General features: G+C 40.8%; 1 protein-coding gene across 3 annotated transcripts in view; it reads left to right on the forward strand.

Annotated features, from left to right (window-relative positions):
• The first annotated feature begins 2,989 nt into the window (after nucleotides 1-2,989).
• The window catches only part of PNISR (PNN interacting serine and arginine rich protein), a 30,983-nt gene continuing 12,251 nt past the window's right edge, over nucleotides 2,990-21,721 (forward strand). For all 3 annotated transcript variants that reach the window (XM_050893083.1, XM_050893082.1, XM_050893084.1), the window contains exons 1-4: nucleotides 2,990-3,043; nucleotides 16,571-16,689; nucleotides 17,949-18,134; nucleotides 20,635-20,858. In XM_050893083.1, the coding sequence (XP_050749040.1) occupies nucleotides 16,602-16,689; nucleotides 17,949-18,134; nucleotides 20,635-20,858 (498 nt within the window). In that variant the 5' untranslated portion in view covers nucleotides 2,990-3,043; nucleotides 16,571-16,601. The remainder of the gene's footprint in view (nucleotides 3,044-16,570; nucleotides 16,690-17,948; nucleotides 18,135-20,634; nucleotides 20,859-21,721) is intronic.

The following is a 21,721-nucleotide window of genomic DNA, read 5'->3' on the forward strand; positions in this document are numbered from 1 at the left end:
TGTACAAAGCTTTATGTATCTATGTGAAAGAGATGCCACTAATTTTCAATAGAACTATTTCAGTCTAATTATTTTAGAATGGATTATTTTTGCTTCTGTATCTACTTCCTGTGTCTTAGGATGTCATTTTGCAAGCTGTTTTAGCTGTTTGTACCTCTCCCGTTGGTGTATAAATAAACTGCAGAAACAGTGGGAAACTGATTATTCAAAATGATTCAAAATATTTTTTTGGTAAACTGAGATTATAAAATACATTTTCAGACAGAAGTCTGTTAGTGCAAGTCAAAACACTTCCTTTCTACAACATTATATAAAAAGTCTAAGTGAATTTATTTATTTTAATAAAACAATTGCAATGCATTGTAACTACTTTAAGACTACTTGGTATACATTCCATTTATATAAAGTTATAAATACTTCTGTCTTCATTGATATTAGTAGAAAAAGTATTTTTTAAGTGTCAAGAATGTTTCTTACATCTATTGCAGCTTCCAATATTTTCCCAGTTCAAAATATAAAGGTGCAGTACTGCTTTTAAAAGAAAACAGAAAAGCATTTATTTTGAGTAGGTTTATGACTTCTTAACACTTATCTCATTGCTTTGCTAGGTTAGTTTTTTGGTTTTGAGCTGTGTAACTTGGGGGTCACTACAGTGAACTCCGTAATGAAACCACCATGTCAATGGCAGCCATTCCCTATTTAGCCATTTCACAAAGCTGAGTTCTGATTCTACTGTCATTTGGGGATATCCCTAATATGTTCGTATGTGCTTGCACTTATACAAAAGACAATCCCAGTAATCAAAAAACCTGTTGCTAAGTCCGAAATACTTGTGAGCAATAAATCAAGCATGTTAAAAGTTTCATCTTGTTTTTGTTCATTTACTTTTTTCATCTTGTTTTCATTCATTTACTTTTTTCATCTGTTTGAACTAATAGTCTAACTCTACTCTGCAGGTATTTAAATAACAAGTAATATTTTTAGAATTTTACTACAGTACTGATACATTGTACACTTTATTTGTAGATTTCTAATTCCAAATATTACTAAGCAAACAGGGCGTTAAACACAGACTGTATTTAAAAAACAAACAAAAGTCTGATCAGTTTTCCAATCTATCCTAGGTGCTTTAACAAGTTTCTCAGAATAAACCTGCCATTTGTCTTCTACTCATTTTGTGTTTTCATCTATGTTATATATTATTTGACAAATGTATAAATAAAACATTCAACCATTTGGAAAACTATATTGTTTAAATATAATCTGTATGTTGTACAATTGAGTTCACAAAGCTTACATTTTTTCCCAACTAAAGAGAGAGTATTTTTTCCTTTCATCTTGTGTCACCACTGCACTTGGAAGAACTACCCAGAGATGAGTCCATATCCTTGAACACCTAAGCTACACCACTTGTTTCCCCCTGCCTGACCATCTGTGGCATAGGTTATAGATTAAGAGACAGGTTGTTCCTTTTACAAGAACCAAGTTCTGTAATTCTGTGATAAGACCAGGACCAAGAGCGGGTCCCCCCTCACATCCCCAGTTTCAGCAGTAGCTTAAAGCTTGCCCATCCAGAAGTACCACTCCAGGGTTCCAGCTGTGCGTCAGTTGATGCTGGACAGCCTTAAAACTTCCAGAACACTTCTGTCCATGGAAAGCGTTCTCAGTCCAGCCATTCCTTGTGACACAAAAAGGGAATAGTCTAGAACACTTCAGTTAACAGTAATATGTAGCGTAAGTGGCACCAACAAATCTTACAATGAAATCATTACATGAAGTAAAGCAGAAGTTTCTTGAAGCTTTCAATTTTCTACAGATTTACAAAAGTTAATTTATTCTGTTACTCCATGTGGGTATTAATGTTACTTTATCCAATGATCAAAGAGATTATGGTTGTTTCAGGCATTTACATCAGATGACACTAAAGGAAGGAAAGGCAGTGATCACAGCGGGAAGTAATGTGCTAGCTAATGAAAATCTCTGTTCCACAAAAAGCAATGCAACCACTAAGTCCTTGTCTACAGAATCAACCCCAGTGTTGATACAAGAGGAGCTATTTACCAAGGATGATTTTGGTTCATCTTCATACGTTAAAATACAATGATAATTTCAAGGTAAATCTCATAACTTAAAAGTTAATTTCAATATTCTGAATAAACTACTTAAAGAATTGTCCTGCTCCATGAAAGCTCCAGATATGCATACACTGACCTGACTTACTTAGAATGCCGACACCCTGCAGCTATGCAACGTGTAAGTTACTTGTATATTTCAATGCAGTATCACTGCGCAGAGTTACATCCACTTAATGAAGTAGCTTTATATACTTCTTCATGTAGACTCCACGCTCCGCACTGGAACCATGGATCATACTCTCTGACTAGCAGTTACCTGTGGAGGCCACAGAGCTGACGAGCTTCCCATGGGTCTCCTCACACTAACGCGTGCAGGCGGGAAGGTGAATCCCGGTTGCTTCCCACCGCTCCCTGCTGCGCTCCAGCCCCGCGGCGCCCCGCAGGTGGGTGGGCCGAGGGAGGGCCGTCCCGGCGGGGCCTCGCCGGCGGCACACGGCTGCCGGGCCGGGCGGGGCGGGGCAGGGCCTCGGCGCCCCTCAGCGGCGGCCGTTGGCGGGGCGGCGCTGCCGGCCCGGGTCTCTCCCCGCGCAGCGGGAGGCTGGCAGGAGGGCGACCCCGCCTTCCTCCCCCGCCGCGGCTGCCATGGAGAGCGGCGAGCGACAGGAACTTGTATGGCTGCCCACAGTAAAGATGGCGGCGGCGTGGCGTTGCCCGCGGCCGGCCGCTTCCCACCGAGGGAGGGGGGAAGGGAGGCACCGCCCGCCCGCCCGCGAGCCCTTAGCAAAGATGGTGGCGAGAGGCGTTCGCGTGTTCCAGGCAAGGGTCAACACCGTGACGCGTTTTACTTCCGGGTGAGCGCCAGTAGGCGCCATATTGTCTTGTTCGTGAAGACGAGGAGCGAAAGAGGGGAGAAAGCGGCCGCGGCGCGGTAGTAGCGGCAACGCCTGCGGCGGGAGGCGGGGGAGAGTGTAAGTAGCGGGGCAGGCTGCGCTCGCCAGCGCTCCTGGGGGGCCGGCGGGTGTCGAGCTGACCCGATCTTCCCCTTCGCTCCTCCTCCCCGAGCCGAGCCGAGCCGGGAGGCGTTGGAGGGTGCCGCGCGCCGTGGCGGCAGCTCCCCGCCGGGCGTGAGGAGCCGGCGGCGCCGCGCGGCCGCGAGCAGAAACCGCCGGCCTGGACGAGAAGGGAAGACTCGAGCTCCTCGCCCTCCCCCGCCGCCCGGGTGGCCCGCTGCGCATGCGCGGCGGGGGCGCGGGGGGACGAGGGGCGGCCGGTGCCGGGGAGCCCTCGGGACCCCCCTCCCGCCCAGCGCGCATGCGCCGCCGCCCCCCGCCGGGGAGGGGGGGTCCCCGGTGACCGCCGGGGACGGGTCCCGTTACCTGCTAGTGCGCATGCCCCAGGGCCGCGCGGGGGGCCCGGGGCCGCCCGGCGCCGCCTCTGCCGGGGGTGAAGCCGCCGTGGGTGCTGTCGGCCCCGCGGGGTGACCGGGAGAGGCCCGTGAGGAGCGCACGTATGCGGGCCCGGGGGGGAGAGCACGCAGCTGGCCCTGGACCTGCCGAAGGAACGCTGCTCGTTGCTAGTGAAGCAACGCCCCTCGGTGCGCAGGGGAGAAGATCTACTTATTTAGCCAGTAACCTAGTTAGGAAGCAACACGTGCACCAGGATTTGGTAGTTGACTGTGTCAGCAGCCTGGCTCCTGCAGATAAAATGTCTCTGTGGAATATTTGTGCTGTTTCATGGGTTTTGTGGCTATTCTCATGAGTTCGTTCCACTGGAGGGCTCCAGAGAACTAAAATTAACAGTATCATGGCACGCAGCAATATTTGTAAGATACCTGAGCCTGGTTCAGTAGCTTGGCAAATGCAGGATGTTTCTAAATGGATCCTTAAACAGACCGCAGGTTTGCAAGCCTTTTTGCATTAAGCACTTATCCACACAGATTCTTAGTACTTTTTTAGACAGTCCCACAAAGTTCAGTGTTGAACTAAACTTGGGTGGGATGTGCTAGGCTTTACAGTTAAGGATGGGGCCACAAAAATGGTCAGAGGGCTGGAACACCTCTCCTACGAGGAAAGGCTGAGAGAGTTGGGGTTGTTCAGCCTGCGGAAGAGAAGGCTCCGGGGAGACCTTATTGCGGCCTTTCAATATATAAAGGGAGCTTATAAGAAAGATGGAGAGACTTGTTACCAGGGCCTGTAGTGACAGGACAAGGGGCAATGGTTTTCAACTGAAAGAGGGTAGCTTTAGACTGGACGTAAGGGAGAAATTTTTTATAATAACAGTGGTGAGACACTGGAACAGGTTGCCCAGAGAGGTGGTAGATGCCCCATCCCTGGAAACATTGAAGGTCAGGTTGGATGGGGCTTTGAGCAACCTGGTCTAGTGGAAGGTGTCCCTGCCCATGGCAGGGGGGCTGGACTAGATGATCTTTAATGTCCCTTCCAACCCAAACCGTTGGATGATTCTATGATGTGCTACCCCAGCTGAAATTTACCAAGTTTCTGAAACAAATTACTGTACAGAGTATTCAGCCACCTTGGTTGTTGTTCACTTCTTCTCTTACACCTGTAAGAGTGTTTGTATGTCACACCTGTAAATGTTTGTATGCAAACAGTCTTTATTGAAAGCTGTGGGATACAGGGAGCAAGGGATGCCCTAAAGGATTTGGTTTAAGGCACAGTGTCAGCCACCTTTTAAAGACGAGGAATGGTAGTCTTCAAAACATAAGGCATGTCTACCAGCAGACAATATTCAAGCATCATTTTACAAAGACAGGGTTACAAACAGCAGTCCAGTCCACCTGAATAGCTATATCGTGTGTAGGAGTAAGAAGCCCCTTTCGAATTCTAAAGTCAGGCTGCGCTGAGAGATGGTGCCTCTCGCAGAGGTGACAGATGCTGTGGCTCCCCCGATTGTAGAACACAGCGGGAACTAGGAGCCTCGGCTTTGTCCAGGGACAAGTCGCTGGCATTATTGACAATTCAGTGACGAATCAGAAGACAAGCTACTGATTTTTAATTTGTCTGGGGTGGCAGCAGCAAACCTTGTGTCATCTCTGCTATTATGCCATTATGAGACTTCCTGTATTGTCTTTGTCACGTGACGTGCAAATTCCTGCTCCGAAAGAGTGGTTTCTCCGCTTTTGGGCTCAGAGGTATTGCAGGGCTGAAGAGTCCACAAATTTAGCACAGTTCCACAATTTTTTAGTGGACATCTCGCCATATAACCTGTAGTGGTAGAGAGGACTCTTAACCATGTTTGATTTTCAGTTAGGTGCAGGATTATGCAAAGATATTGTGGAGACAGGAGTGTCCAGTCTCCCTTCTTTTCATGATTGAGGTACATGATGATCATAAGCCTGCCTCTGGCAACAAATAACAACTGTGGGTAGGTTTTATTAAACGTTCTTACTTTCATCACTAGCTGATCTCTGTTCCTTAAGTGATAACTGTATTTATCATTGAGGGTAATACCTGCTCATGAGCAGCAAGGAGTAGTTGTTTGTTTATTTAGTTATTGGTACTATTCATTTTTTGTGCAGAGCATGTTCATCAAGGAGGAAGTTGCAGATGGACAGTTCACTTCAGAAGAAAAATAATGCTGAGTTATATGGCTAATTGAAAATCTAGCATCAGGTCTTCTAGTGGAATGATACGTGCAAAAAATAATCAGATCAGACTTTTTTTTTTCCCCAAACCCAATAGAATTTTGACTCAAACTACTTAAGTTACTATGACGTTTCTGTGATAGCAAATGTTTTAGCAGTGGTTTTGGTGCTTTATGATAATCAAAGCATATGTTTGTCCTTATGTCTTCAAAATACAAAAAAATAAGTAAATGATACTTGAGTTGCCAATATCTGGTCCTTTTGTTCTTTTAAAAGGGTTGGCTTCAGCTCAGTGGATATGTGGATTTAAGTTTAAAATAACAGACCTTGGAAGCTACGCTGCTTGAATGACTCACTGAAGAAGTTTTTATAGTACTTTTTTTTTTTTTTTTTTTTTAATTTGGCCTTTGTTCAGCCTTCTTCATCTTGGTAGCACTGTAAATATTAGTCAGACATGCTGACGTGTGAACCAGGTTCTGGAAAACTTTGTAGGTACCGAACAAGCTGTTTTCTTCAGTTCTTTTTCTGGTTCTGTATTTTGGATCTTGGTTACGCATTTAGAAAGCCTCTGTTCTTCAATCTGAGAAAGAGTAGTTCTGATCTTAAAAAAATGCAGTGGAGTAACTGAAGTTGACTTCCAGCATTCTAGTGATACACAACTGTAAATGGGCTGGAAGAATTTTACACATTTTTTGACTGGACATCTTGCTAACAGATCCCAGCAGGCACGTTGGTGTAGCTTCTGGTTCTCAGGAAGTGAAAAGATGCATAGTATCTGGGCATTAAATACCTGCAACAACTTAGGGTGATGCCCGAGGTGATGTATAGAAGTCTTTGGCCAACTAAAAGTGGGATGGGTGAAACAGAGTAGCAGTCAAGATGGTTATTTTAACTTCTTTTTTCTGATTTATTGCGAATTTAACTCACCCCGTAAATGTTTCATTTTCTGATCAGCAGCTCAGTAAAGTATAGTAGTAAATACTCGTTTTCCCAAACAAAATGGAAGCTGGTATGTTTTTGTCTGAGTGATGGTACGCATTTGTTCTGACTCTGAGTGAATGTGTGTCTGCAGCCCTTCTGTAGTAACTTCTAGAGTTCATTCCCATGTGGGTGCATAGGGTGCAGCACTTTTCCGTACTCCTGGATCTTTTCAGCTGCAGAGGTGTTCTGACTTACATGGATCTCCCCCATTAAGACCACCAGCTGGTGATTCTTGTGGTACCCTTTCTACATTAAATTTTTCTTCTTGGTAGAGGGGCTCCTCCGGGTGTGTGAGGCCATTTTTCCTTTGCACCTCTCTTTTCAGTCACAACTGTTGTGTACAGATTCTTTACAGTAAAGTATTCTTTACTGCAGTGACACAGTCATGGAAGAACTGCTCAGTTTACATTTCCTTCCAGTTTGGAGTACATTGAGATAGGTACTCTTGGGGTTTATACAGTCTGTGTCCTTTATTGACTTTGGACTCCAGCTCGGTTGGATGTCGATAATACCATGGATGAGCTGCTCTGTGTAATTCCTTGGGAGAAACATGTGAACTGTTGAGGTTGTATCCCTAGAGTATTTATCCACTAGTCCTTCCAGCCTCATCAGTGATGTCTATGCTATCGTGACTCTGATGAAGCAATAGCATAGTCAGAGGAAGGGGGAGGGGGCGGAAATAGCTCTCAAGCAGCACTGTTCAGCTTGAACTCTTGGTGGCATTGATCTGATTCCTGTCTTTCTACTAACAGCTTTGCTCCAGGTGTTGTGAATGTATGGTTAGATTTATCCTGTTTGCAACTGAACGGTTCCACGAAATTCATCATGGAAATTCACCATAAACCTTCAGTCACTGTGCTAAAACTTCAGAGCCAGTATCAGCTACCTTGAATGAAAGGAAAAGACCTTACTTTAGAACAAGGCGCTTGCACAAAAGATCAAGAGATGAGGCTGTTGCTTTCAAGGACCTCTGCTTCTGAGACATCTCCATTTTCCTTTAGGTCCATCTTCAGAGCCTAAGCCTATATGGGACAGAGAAGCTCTGCCCACAGAGTATGTGGTGCTTTTGAGATCCTTCTCAAAGTGTGACGTGGATGACTCACTGCAGCCCAGGAATTCCAAAAAGAGCACCAAACAGAGACTGATGTACCTTTGCTGTTTGTTTTGTCTTGAGCTCATGCCAAAAGATTACATAGCTAATGACACTGATTATTTAATATTAATTTGTTTCAAAAACAGTACTTGCAGTTTATTACAAACCAGGACTCCTGCCTCTTGGGGTCCTTCCCTTCAGCTACTCTGTAGACCTAAAGATAGTCAAAAAGTCATGGTTGCAATGGCAGGTTATCTTAGAGGAGGTGGGACATCTGTTTTTTTACCTAGATATCTGACCTATGAATGGAATATCAAAAAGAGTGCGTTATCTTTAAACCCTGGGGTCCAAAGACTAGCAGTGTAGGGGTTCTCAAAGCGTGCATGACAGCTTGCGGCTTCAGCCTCTTTGGTTATTTAGATAATGGATACTTGTTCCAATGCCTGTTTGGAAGGCCTGCAAGACAGGATCTTTAGTCACCAGAAAAACTTCTTGTTGTGCTTTAACCCCAGCCAGCAGCTAAGCACCACGCAGCCGCTTCACCCTCTCCCCTCCCAGTGGGATGGGGAGAAGGATCAGAAAAAAAGGTAAAACTTGTGGGTTGAGATAAGAACAGTTTAATAACTTAAGTAAAATAAAATACAATGCTCACCAATAATAATAATGGTAATGAAAAGGCATATAACAAAAAAAAGAGAAATATACCCCAAGAAAAGACAAGTGATGCACAGTGCAATTGCTCACCACCCGCTGACAGATGCCCAAGCAGTGATCTGCCCCTCCCGGCCAACTCCTCCCTGTTTATATACTGGGTATAACATTCTATGGTGTGGAATACCCTTTTGGCTAGTTCGGGTCAGCTGCCCTGGCTATGCTCCCTCCCAGCTTCTTGCACACCTGCTTGCTGGCAGAGCATGGGAAACTGAAAAGTCCTTAGCTTAAGATAAGCGCTACTTAGCAACAACTAAAACATCAGAGTGTTATCAACATTATTCTCACACTAAATCCAAAACACAGCACCGTACCAGCTACTAAGAAGAAAATTAACTCTATCCCAGCTGAAACCAAGACACTTCTGCAGCTATGTGTTAGAGCTCGGATTGCAAGTAAAACTTGTTAGGCCATCTCTCGTCACATGTGGACCTGCCGTTCACGGATGATGAGTAACATTATTAGAAAGGTGATGAAACAGCCTCTCATCTGCATCAGAAAGCACTTGATTATTGGCTCTGGTTCTGTAGACTCCGGAATCATCTGTCATTAGTCTGCCTGTCTACAGGGTTGAATAAACCAGACTGCCAGATAGTGTCCTGGAGGTCTGGTCAAATGATGTTGATGTCTGATGTAGGAGTTCCTAACCTTGATCTTTTCAGCTCGTGACACAGCAGAAGGTGCCTTCTACTTTCCTCCTAGGGACAGCCTGAGTCCTGGGTTGTCTCCTGATTTCTTGGAGTTGAGGTAATCTTGCTTCTAACAAATATCCTATTTAATTTCATCTTCTAAAGAACACTTGTTTTTCATCGCCAAGATATTTCATTTCCACGAATTTCCTGGGACCAGCCGTTCAGAATCTCCAGATCTCCTCTTCTACAGAAGCTGTTGATGTGTAAGGTGTTCTGCGTAGTTCGGATGCTGTGTAACATTCATACCGGGGAGAAGCATGTTGTCACAATGGTGGGAGGTTCTTAGAAGGAGCAAGAAAGAGTCTGCTAGATGTACTCATCTGGCCAACTAGTTGTGGGTAGTTATCTTCCTGATGTTCTTCTGGAGCTGAGCTAACTTTGTAAGTCTCTGTGTTTCTTGTCTTGGACTATCTGCATGAATTGGAACAATTCAGATTATCCATTAGCTCTATAAAATTTTATTTAGGGGCAGGTCTTGCTTATCTTTCTAGGGGAAATGTCTTGATATTTTTCAGTTCTGCTGCAGCCAGTGTCATAAGGCATGTAAGGAAGATAGCATCTCCAGGATGACAAGTGGGCTTTGTCTTTTGACATTCACAGGACTGAGCCTCACTCCCTAAGACTGCTCATCTCCATTGCTGGGAGATCTGAGCATAGTTACCTCTGCACAAGCGCTGTTGAACTGGATTACGGATTTTATGAGCTTACACTATGAAACTGCTGAGGTAGAGTTGTCCGAGGAATCTGAGCGAGTCCGTTAGAGCTCAAGGTCTGTTGGTGGCCTTGTCTAAAAAATGGGCCCATCTTTGACATCAGTGGGCAACTAACTACAGGAGCCTTCACCGAGCACTGTGCTGTTGAGCATGGTTTCTTGACGATTTCCCTACTTGACAGGGTGGCATTCCTATCGATGTGATAGCCTGTAATTTGCTTCAAGGTAACTGTGTTTTGTGGGGAGTGCTGAGGGGAGTCTCCCAGAGTTAAAGGTGAGCATATGAATTATCACTCAAAACTCTAGTTACTGGTAAGTAGCTTCTAATTGTATACTTTTCAGTGTGTGTGGTGTGTCTGGACACATGATACAACCGTGTTGGAAAATATCTTATTTTGCAGACAAATAGGCAGGTTGAAGGAGATGCCTTTTTTCCTGAAAGAACAGGTTAACACTGAGGTGTAATCTATAGCTGAGATGCACATCACAATCAAGGAGAGGAGTGGAAAGGTGCCTTTTAAAATATCTGTTCTTTCTCTTTCTTAACCTAGCTTTTTGTTGGGTAAAATACTAAAGTATAATAGAGAGTTTGACACCAACTTTAAATTTTTCTGGGTGCTGTTGGCTTTCAGAGGTTGCTATCTGCTGGGGATCAAGGTAAGTCCTATCTATGCCACTATGTCAGCTTTTATCACCAGCAGGGGAGCTTTCACCAGCAATCCTCTCAAAGGTGGCACATTTTAGTACCAGTAATTTGCTGTAATAAAACTTCAGCAGATCCTGCCTTTGAATAAAGTTCTAGTAGGTTCAGCCTTTGAATAGGAATCTTTTTTTTTTTTTTTTAAACATACAACAGAACATATTTCTGAACATGTCTGCTCTTAAAAACTCCAGCAAAATTTTGAGGTATCATATTAACTTTTCATAATCTGTTAAGTACCTGTAACTGAAATTAAATGTGAATTGACGGGGTGTTTTTCCCATGTGATTGTGTTTCTGTATAAAGCAAAAAGAATCCTGAATTGGCTTCTGTTTCTTCATTGGTAAACAGATTTTTAATAGATTCGGGTTCCTGTTCTGTGATCTGACATCGGGGAAGGGCTCTTGAAGCACCAGTAAATGTTCTTTTGTTTATTCGTGTTTGCTAGAGAGAGAGAAAACAGAAAGGCTATATCCAATTGAATTGGAGGGTAGAACAGCTAAGTACAAGAACCTTAACCTATCATCATAAGGGAGGGTAGTATCTGCATTTTCCATTGCAAGTAAGTAGCTGTAAAATGGATCCATTCTTTGAACCTGTTTGCTTTTTAAAACCTGTTGTACACACTGGTGACATTGGAACCAGAGTGTCTTAATGACTTCTCAGTTGATGTACCCCTCTGTTAGTAAGTGTCTTGCTAATGTTTGAATTTAGTAGATTTTAGCCATTATTCATCTTCCTCCCCTTTCAGTGGAAAATAAAGCTTATTCCACTGCGATTTGGATGCTCTGCTATGTATTTGGCCTTGTGTCACTAGTGGGAAGTAGGCTTAGAGCTGTCCATTTTGTTAGGTGAAGCCTCTTTGTTTCAGGTGATGCTGATTTGGGAACTTTGTAAGAAATTAAAACTTGTTTATAGTTCATGTGGCAACATATTTTTGGCAATGCAGATTTTAATTAGGTGGGAGAGGACTTTGATTCTCTTTTCTCCATTATTCCTACTTGGTATGTCTCAGGAAAATGTTTGCTTCTTGTCACATACTTTAGTACAAGAGATTTCAGCTGTTTCAAGCCTTTAAGTTACTGATTTGGTGGGGAAGAGGCATTGTTTGTTGGTTTTGGGTTTGGTCCCTGTCCTGTCCCGTCCCGTCCCGTCCCCAGTATTGAGGGTGAATCCCTTGCAGTAAATTTAAAATTGCTGAGAACAGGCTACATTTTCTTTGCTGTGTTTTGTGCTTTCCAGTTTATGGCACTGAGGTTCAAAAGTGTTGTTTTGGTGACTCTCACATCTGGTTTGTTCATTATCGTAGGACTTGCCTTGGTCTGTTTTTATTTTTGACATCTTTAAAATAGCATTATTAGCAAAGGAAAATGTGAGTGATGTCTGATGGGACAATATTGAGATTCTGTTGAAAAGTTCTTAGATACTCTTCTCAGTAAAGTTTCACAAGCAGTGTACAAAGTTACATTACTTTTATGTAAAAAAGAGTAACATCAAATAGCCTACGTGTGAGAAATTTAATAGATGTGTCTGTATATGAGATTTATTTAGTTATCTTTTAGAATATGATAACTTAAAACTAAGAGCTAAAGCCAGTTTCTTTGCCTCTGAAACTTAAAAGCAGATGAAACCATTAAACACTACAGTGCTTAGCAAAACAATTTGTGAAGACAATAAACGACTTTTAAATGCCTGTAGCCTCCCTGTAGTAAGTGAGAAAATTTTACATCAAGTACCTTTTTCATGTTTACCCTATACCAGTTAGTGAAAATTTGGAAAAAGTACAGGAAACCAAGTGGGGAGCAAAAAAGCAGGGAAGTCTGTTTCTCAGAAAGTGATGGTGTCCTGCTGTTCATATAGATGGAGGCCTTAGAACAAACCTCTTTTGTTCACTGGCTCTGAATAGTGCATATTAAAATACATCATTTAGTTTTCAATACTAAAAGCATTTGAATACATGTGGTCTTCTATTTTAGCCAGTGTATCTTAAGGTTAGTTTTATAAACATATTAAGATGCTCATTTTGTTCCTTCCATATCCTATTCCTGTTTCTGTCCAAAAAATAGTACAACAACGAAGATGAGTTGAAATAAATAGAAAATTAGAAATAGTTTTGGCCAGTTTTCACATGATATTTGAAAAAGGGCTTTTGCATATACAGTTGCATAAAGAAAGTGATGTAATTGCTTAAGTATTTGTGTAGTACATATTTCTGATTAGTAAAGTTTTTACACTGAATTTGGTAATAAGTCCGTGTACTTGAAAGTCAGCATGCTTTATAGTTGCCAACCTATGAAAATCAACATTGCTTCAGGAAAACAGTGAAAGTACAAATGCAATACAGAATTAAAAGCTCTCAAATACAGTTCACAAACTAAAATTAGCAGTTTCAAATGGCAGTGATTTTAAATCAGTCTGCTCTGGATGGCATAAATGGACTTAACCAAATGTTGAAGTTCTTCAAGGTTTTACACAGTTGTTACTTTCTTGTCATACTGTTGTGCATCAAAATAGAAATCAACTCCATGTCTTGACCTCTTGCTTTGCACTTCCCCACCTGATTTCTCTCCCCAAAATAGCAATAATAAGGTGAAATAATCTCTCTGGCAAAAGTTGAAGACTCTAGGCCATATTATATTGCAGAGTGATGGAGAAGCAGCTATGTATGCTAACAACTAAAACCCGACTGGGTTTTTTTACTCGGGCCCTGAAGCCAGCTGGCACTGAATTAAAGTTTCTGACCTTCCAAACCAGAACGGACACGTCCTAGCTGCCCGCTGGGTCCCATGTCTGTGCTGACACCTGAAATGTGCTTGGAGCAGCTGGGAGGAGTGCTAGGTGGCCTGGGTCAGTGCTGCTCTCCAATGGGAGATGGTAGAGTCCTTCGGCACCGCTTCCCTTAAGAGTGTGGACTTGGCCTCAGCGTCCTAGGGCATGAGAACTTGCTGAGAGGGAAGCCAGGAGGGGAACGAATGCTGCTGCTGCTGCCTAAAGTCACTGCCTGTCTTCTGTGTCTCTTGGTCACCTTTTCAGATGCCAATTGATATAACTGCAGAATAATTTATCTCCCCCACAAAAAAAGTTGAATTAATTTCTTTGAACACCTTGTAAAATAGTAAGGTAGTTGCTATTTCGGGGGCAGGTTATACAGAGGAGATCTGGAGGCATTTGTTACCTTAGACCTTCTGATGCTCCAAACTAGTGCTTCAGTTTGTCCATAGTGACGATCAGGGCCTCAGAATAAAGAAGAAAAGGCTAGAATACTAAACGTCCTTTTCAGTGCAGAATCCATGAGAAACAGATAACTGATAAGCATTTTAACAGGTACAAAAGTTTATTACAAGCTAATTATGTTAGCTGGAACATGTAAAAAAAAAAAGAAAAAACCAGAACGTCCAAGATTTTAGGACAGAGATATAGCCAGTCCAGTAAATATAAACCTCATCTGATCCAATCAAGCAAAAACTGTATGTAGGAGGTTCCAATTCAGTTGAATTTGTAGAGGTGCTCTTAATATAGTTGCACTTCCATAAGAGAAATTGATATTTCTTTAACTGTTTGAAAATTTGATTTTTTTGGCATTCAGTTATATGCAAACCTGCCTCATATTATTGGTGAAACAATTTAATCTTCTAAATCTTTTGCTGATTCTATTTTAGTGAAATTTCTCAAACTTTTTCCAAGGTATTATGTATTTAGGTAAAAAAAGTACTACCGGAATTACTGAAATACATTTTTGTTATTGCTAGTGTGATTTAACAGCTGGAAACAAAGGGAGCAGCACCGTGAGGCTGTGCAGTGCTTTGAAGGCCAGTGGTTATCTTGAACCACAATTGGTACAACTTTGTTTTAAGATGTAAACAAGTTTATTTTGACAATTGAAAGATTTGGGTTCTGGATGGAAAGATGAACTGAGGGGAGGAAGAAACAGTTACTTACCTTTTTCTTACTTTAGGGTGAAAATAGTGTGTGAGGTTACTTCTTCGTACTTAGTGTATGAAATATGTATATATGAATACTCGGAGAGCTAGGTATGGCAGGGCCACCTTAAATGTTGCATTAAGTGCATTATTGCCACTCTTACACTCAACTGGTGTAAGAAAGTTACTTTCCTAGGTACAGAGCAGAATATTAAAAAAAAAAAAAGGACAAAAGAAGGACACTGTCTTCACCTACTAAAGGTTTGAATATCATAAAGACATCATTGAAATGGAAAAAACACCATACTTAATTTGGCAAGAAAAGATAGTGAAAATAGTAAAGTAGGTTTTGCCCAGTGTTCCCCTCCTGTTCCCAAACTTGATCTGGTCTTGTTTAAAGCCCCCCAAAAAAGGCTTTGGCAACTGAATTTTTCCGAGCCACACATGTGCAATTTTTGTACTGGCTTGAATGTAAGTGATCTCAAAACAAAGGTAATCTACAGTTTTTCAGATTAAAAATAAAATTTGACAGAAGTATGCAAAATATGAGCTTGCATTCATCTCTGCATGACCCAACACCCCACGATGTTACGTACAGCTTTTTTTGTTGGGCATTTTTGTAGTGTGATGCTCTCTTCCTATGCAGTCATGCAATTATTTGTATGAATGTGTAAGCACTAAGCACGAGATCCCTTTGCAAGCAGGATCCACTCTAATTGCTCTTCTTCTGTCTGCCGAAAGCCAGCTCTTTCTGTGGGGCTGCACGCATCCTGCTCAGTAACAACGGTTGGGGTTATGTTGCTGGCTGGCCACCGGAGTGGCACCGGCTGCTTTGAGCTAGTTTCCTCTGAAGCAGACAGGCTGTATTCATCTATTCTGTGTCGCACTTGGCTGTGAGCCACGACTAGGTCTTGTGTGCTGCTCCTGTGACCTCAGGGAATGAATTTTTCTCTGTTTCTTTTAAGTTTGGAGCGTTTGAAACAGCCTACATGGGTGATGTTTTTATAGCATGAAATCAAGGATTGTGTGTTGAATGGCGTGAGGATACATTCACTGAGAGTGAAAAGCCTGTTGAGGAGTTGTTAACAGACTGGGTAGGACAGAGGGAGTCACACTCAGTGCAGGCTTACCCATACTGGTGTTTGGGAACAGTTCCTGGAGTAAAGTGTTCCCAAAACTGTGCCCAGGCTTTGCCTTCAGAAAAGCTGTTTGGAGCAGTGTAGGTTGCTGCTCTCTGGTCCTCCATGTATAGCAGGTTAAGTGTACGCAGAAGGTACAAATGACCGGAAGGAACTGGTATGCCATTATAGGCATACCTACCTGGTAGACTGCTGTGCCTCATCAAATTCTTGCAAAGCTGGTCCTGGAGCTTTACTTAAAGCAGGTTGTGGAGCTCCCATGCCGTCAGGTCCTAGGGCTACTGCTGCCCGCTCAGTGAGGATATACAACACGGCACCAAAAAATGTTTCTCGTGATTTTAAGGGACCATGTGGTAAATGTGCAGTTATGCAGTGGTATTTTTTCTTCTTTCTCAAATTTGAAGGCATATATTATTTAGAAATTATAAAGAGCCTGTACAACGCATAAAATGCATGTGGACACTGTCTTGTACCTGTGCAGTTCTCCAGTGCAATTGTTAACAATGTGTTTTACCATTCGGTGACTTTCCTTTGTCTCGCTTAACAGCCTTGCATGACACTTGTATAGAAAAATACACATCTTTTCCCTAAGAAACAGGCAAGGATATCATTTAAGTAATGTCTTTTATATTTTGACTTACTTTAAATTGCATTTATTGTCAGATTAGTTCTTATCTTACAAACTTGTCATATCTCTCCTTGAACGTCATTTTGTAGTTAATTTCTTTGTGAAAATACAGAGAAAGCATACTAGGCTTCTGAAATCTTACAGTAATATTTTCAGATATTACTCTAAAGGATGAACCATTTTCTCCAGCTTAAAATATTAAGCCAGCATTGCTTCAGCTTGCTTTGCAAGGCTTAACTATATCTGCAGTTATGTAAGTTTCAGTTATGTGATATTTCATGGGCATCTATTTAAACATACAACTATTATTTTTAGTTGAAATATAGACTGTATAAAGACTTAAAAGATGTGGGATCAAGGTGGACAACCTTGGCAGCAATGGCCTTTGAACCAACAGCAGTGGATGCAGTCATTTCAGCACCAGCAAGATCCAAGTAAGTATATAGAAAGCTTTGTGGATTAATTTTTTTTTAATCTGTTGTCATTTGAATTTTTGAATCTTTGTTATAGAGCATGACTGATAGTTGCTTTTTTGTAGCTGCTCTCAAGATAATACATTTATGATGCTTTTCTGAACAACTAGAAAAAATAGAAAACATACATCGATTCCAAATGTTTTGACATAGTTAATATTTAATATGCAAAATACAGGGAAGCAACCTGAGTTATCCTGGACAAATTATCAACATTTTACCAGTCATACAGATCAACATTTGGACCTCATGTACTTTTACAGAATCTGTATCCCTGTCAGTTCTTTAGCCAAGCTGAATCATTTATTTGAGAAAATCCGCTTTTTATTCAGTGCCTGTGTGGCAGAAGTACTAATGCAGATGTATACACAGAAAAGCTCTCACTGGAAGATTAGTATGATACTTGGTTTAGGTTACAGCAGTGATGATCATGATCATTGTTTGGATTTTTTTCTCCCACCAAAAAAAACCCCTTTTAAATAATAGAAAATAATATACCTTAAATTGAGAGTGAGGTGACAACAATTCAAAGTATCAAGAGAAATACAGAAATGGATAAAAAGAGTGGAGGCTTGTATTTAATACTCGGGCAGAGTGATCAGGCACACTCCTTTTACATTGCTTTCTGTCACTTCAATTTCTGTAACTTCACTAGAGAGATTTCCTGACTTGATAATGAGCAGAAGACATTCTAGTGTCCTCATCTGAGAGTGCAATTTATTTACTTACTGATAGGAACGGTAGTAAAGAAAAAAAGGAGAAAGAGAACTGTAACATAAAATAACATTCCAGAAATCAGGGTTTATACGAAGAGTATACATTGCAAAATGTAGTTTTCTAACTGTATCTTTCTTGCACTTGAATCTTCATGAATTTAGAATTTAAGGCTACATATATTTCTTTCTGATATCAAAATTAGTACACTTTTTTTCGTAAGTGAATTACTACCACCCATTCAGTGCTAATGTGAACCTAAAATAATCTGCCTTATGGCATTTTGAACATACGCAGAGAAACTCTACTTCAGCAAGTATGTACACTGACATTTGCGTTCAGTTTGTTTTACTGTACACTGTGAATAAGTTTTAATGGTGCTCATGGTACTTGCTGAAGGTAAACGTTGCCCGTTTCTCTTGAGCAGTGAGACGTGTAATTGAGAAACAGTGTTAAACTTCAGACATGTGAATACTAACCTTTTAAATTTCCTCTGTTTATTTTAGGCCAGATTGACTGGGCTGCATTAGCTCAAGCATGGATTGCTCAGCGAGAAGCCTCAGGGCAACAGAGTGTAGTGGAACAACAAGGAATGATGCCAAACGGACAGGATATTTCAGGAATAGAGTCTGGTCCAAACAACCATAACAATTTTCAGGGGGATCCCAACTTCAACAGAATGTGGCAGCCAGGTTTGTTTTCCTTCCCATTCATTCCTTTTTTTCATGTAATGAAATTTTATTTTTGTCAGACATTTTTGGGTGTAAATATGCCCTGTCCCTCAGGTTTCAAGATGCAAAACTACCAGTAGCATCAACTAATTGAGTATCACAGCTGCTACTTTTCAGTCAGGTGTTCCACAAAATGGGTAGCAGTACAGGCACAAAGGTCTGATAACCCAACTCAGTAATCTCTATATAAAATAAAGAAATTGGTTTTATAATATACATATGCAAAAGACTTGTTCTGTCCCTGAATGTTGTAGAAAGATAAAATGTGAATTGCAGATATATATTTATATCCCTGGATCTTATTCTTATGTGTTATGTGTTTTGTTGCTTATCCCACTGCACTAGGAACAGCAGCACTGAAGGCAACAGGATGTTTCAGAATTAAAGAGCATCTGTTGGCCTCTCCTGTAGTGTAATACCTGCTTCTGGCATGACCTTGACATGTAGAATGAGTTCACAATATAACTGGCAGATGCTGGCTTTAGGTGTCTTAAAATCTTGAAAAAGGAGATGAGCAAAATTCTGTGTGTAAAATATGTTTTTATTACAAGTTTTCTATACTTAGTATTTGCCCTTTTTGACTTAGTATCTGATTGTCATCTGCATAATTTTTCAGTTATTGTAAGTTAAAGTTGGTTGAACGCTTCTGTTAGTATCGATTATTTTCAGTTCTTTATAACTTCCTCAAAACTTCAGTTTTGGCCAAAAATTCATTTTCTTTTTAAAATGTCATAAAATAACACTGGCAACAAGCATGGGGTAGAGATTGGGTATTTTCTGCTAAGAATTTTTCTGAAGTTGTTTTCTGAAAGATTTGTTATGTCACCACACTATAATGCAATTTGAAATGTGTGAGCAAGGTAGTTAGTAAGCCTGCGTGCATGCTTAGATCTAGGAGTGAGAATAATGTAACACCTTTTCTTAACGGAAAACAGTGTGCCAGTGCATTTTGTTATCGTTGGGTATATCATTCAAAGAATATGTTGTTTTCCCAGTTTTTTGGGACACTGATAAAGACCGTGCTGATGCAGATACGACCCAGCTTCCCTTAATTTAGGCAACGTCATTCTTAATGTGTAAAAGTAGTCACAGCAGACAGACTAAATCATAGCATGCATGGCTAGCCAAAGTTCTCTTCACATATTTACTCTGTTTCTAGAAAGCTTCATCTTTCTCCATATCCTTCCAAGTTTCTTTTTGGATCCAAAAGTCCTTTATGCGCTACTAATAAAAAAGCAAAATGGCAATCTGAAAACCGACTGCGTAACTAGCAGACAATTCATTTTGAAGGGATTCGTGTTCCACAAGTGAAAACAGCATCTGTTGTATGCGACTTGCAAGCTTTCAAGTCAGTTGACTTGAAGTGAACTAGGCATTTAAATAGTGTCAATGTTAACACATACATTTATGAACAATAACTCTTGTAAGCTGTACTTAAAGGATAAAGGATTCTATCCCTTAGAATACTTTAGGAGTATTGACTCTGGAAAAAGATTTGATTAATCAGCTAAACATGACCTACCAGGATGACAGTGAGAGTGAAAGGAGTGATACAATCTTTGAACATACAAAAAAAAGAACAATCAAGTAGAAAAACTATGTTAACCCTTTTTAGTTGCTACAGTAATGGATCCAGTTATCATGCCAATGGGAAGGACAGTAAAAATTAGAAAAATGGAAAGAATTGTTAAAGGACTGGATGAAAGGTAGGAGTTAACCTGAGAGGCTAGGTAGTAATTCTGTTACTGGTGAAAGTTACAAGGTAGTTCTGTCATAGTCTATAAATATCTGTATAGTGGACATAATTTTTAGACTGATTTCCTAAGACAACAAAGCTTATGGCCACATGAGCTATTAATTCGTTCCTTAAGTCCTTTTCACTCTATTAGCCAATTTTAACTTGTGTGTGAGGGCTTGTGACTGTAGCTTATGCTGGGACCTCTGCTAGATATTGGAGAATCCAGGGAATCATCCATTATCAAGACACAAGACTTTGGAAAGCAGGTTTCAGTTGTTCTGCTGCTCACAAAACCATTTGCTTTCCATAATAGGTCTTTTAAGTCTATTATGCAAAGGAATAAAATAGCTCATTACTTTGAAAGTTGAAACAGCATAGAAATAGAGAAGTAGGAGCAGTTCTTTAACAGTTTACACAATTTGTAAGTGCTATGGTGGACTCAATATCACTGGAAATTTATAAAAACAAATTTACAGCGTCTCTGTGTCCATCCGGTTCTGCCCCCCCATTTTTTAGTTCAGCTACAGCTATTTGTATTTCCTTCATTTAGTTGAAGAAATTATTGAGACAGTATAATACAGTCTGTAGGTTGATGATTCTTCATAACTTTATCATCTGTGTTGCTTTGAGGAACCTTGTGATAAATACAAGAACACTGAGTGATTGGTGACTCATATAAATCATACTAACTTGGTACTGAATTGTATTCTAAATCCTAAACAGAATGGGGAATGCCTCACCAACCCCCTCACCCACCTCCAGATCAGCAGTGGATGGCTCCAACCCCAGGTCAAATGGAAATTGTTCCTCCATCTGAAGACAGCAACAGTCAGGACAGTGGGGAATTTGCTCCTGACAACAGGCATATATTTAACCAGAACAATCACAACTTTGGGGGACCTCCTGATAACTTTGCAATGGGGCCAGTGAACCAGTTTGACTATCAGGTGAAACATATTTGTTGCTTTAATATTGTAGACGCGCAGAGTCCCTTCCGTGGATGTGTTCCTCTAATATCATCTAGCGGCGACTTTCATTCTTCAGTTCTACAAACATCTACAGAATCTGTTATCTGCTAAGATACATTTTTACCAAATACTTTACAGAAGAGACTTTAGAGTTTTCAGTTCTGTTCTGAGGCGAAAGGGTTTTCTTTCTATACTAGTAATGAGAAATGGCTGTTGTCTGCAATATTAAAATGAATCACCGTGTTCCAGTATATAAATTAACATTATGTAGTTTTGTGTTTAAAAAGAAAAAAAAAGAAGAGGAGGAGGGGAAAAAAAAGATTTCAGAAATATATACTTAAATATACTAGATAATGTACCATAGGGAACAGTCCTGTATTTGCAGGGAGATAGACTGGATGATCCATTGATCTTTTCCATATCTATCTACTGTGATTCTTTGAATAAACAATGGTATTTCTAAAAAATCCACATCCACTTTTTTCTTCATTCTGGCATATAAGTTGCGTAGCATAATAAATCTGTAGGTGGTTTTAGCGCTAATAATTGCAGGGAGCATTGCACAAATCTTTAAACACAAAGAAGTTTTGGATCTTCCCCCTATTTTCAGTATTTTTCTTTCAAAACTCTTGATATAAATGACAAACTGTACCTGTTAAAACACCTACCTCCTGTTCATAAACAAACCCAAGGCAAGATGGGCAGAAATGTATTTCTGTCTTCCGGCTTACTTTTCTCTATTATTAAATTCTCTTGTTCAGCAATATTTTTAGGAAGTGAACCAATAATTTTCAAATACACTAGTTTATTATAATTTCCTTTGTTTGCTATTGTGGGACCAA

Source organism: Gymnogyps californianus, chromosome 3 (genome assembly GCF_018139145.2).
Source record: "Gymnogyps californianus isolate 813 chromosome 3, ASM1813914v2, whole genome shotgun sequence".
Lineage (NCBI taxonomy): Eukaryota > Metazoa > Chordata > Aves > Accipitriformes > Cathartidae > Gymnogyps > Gymnogyps californianus.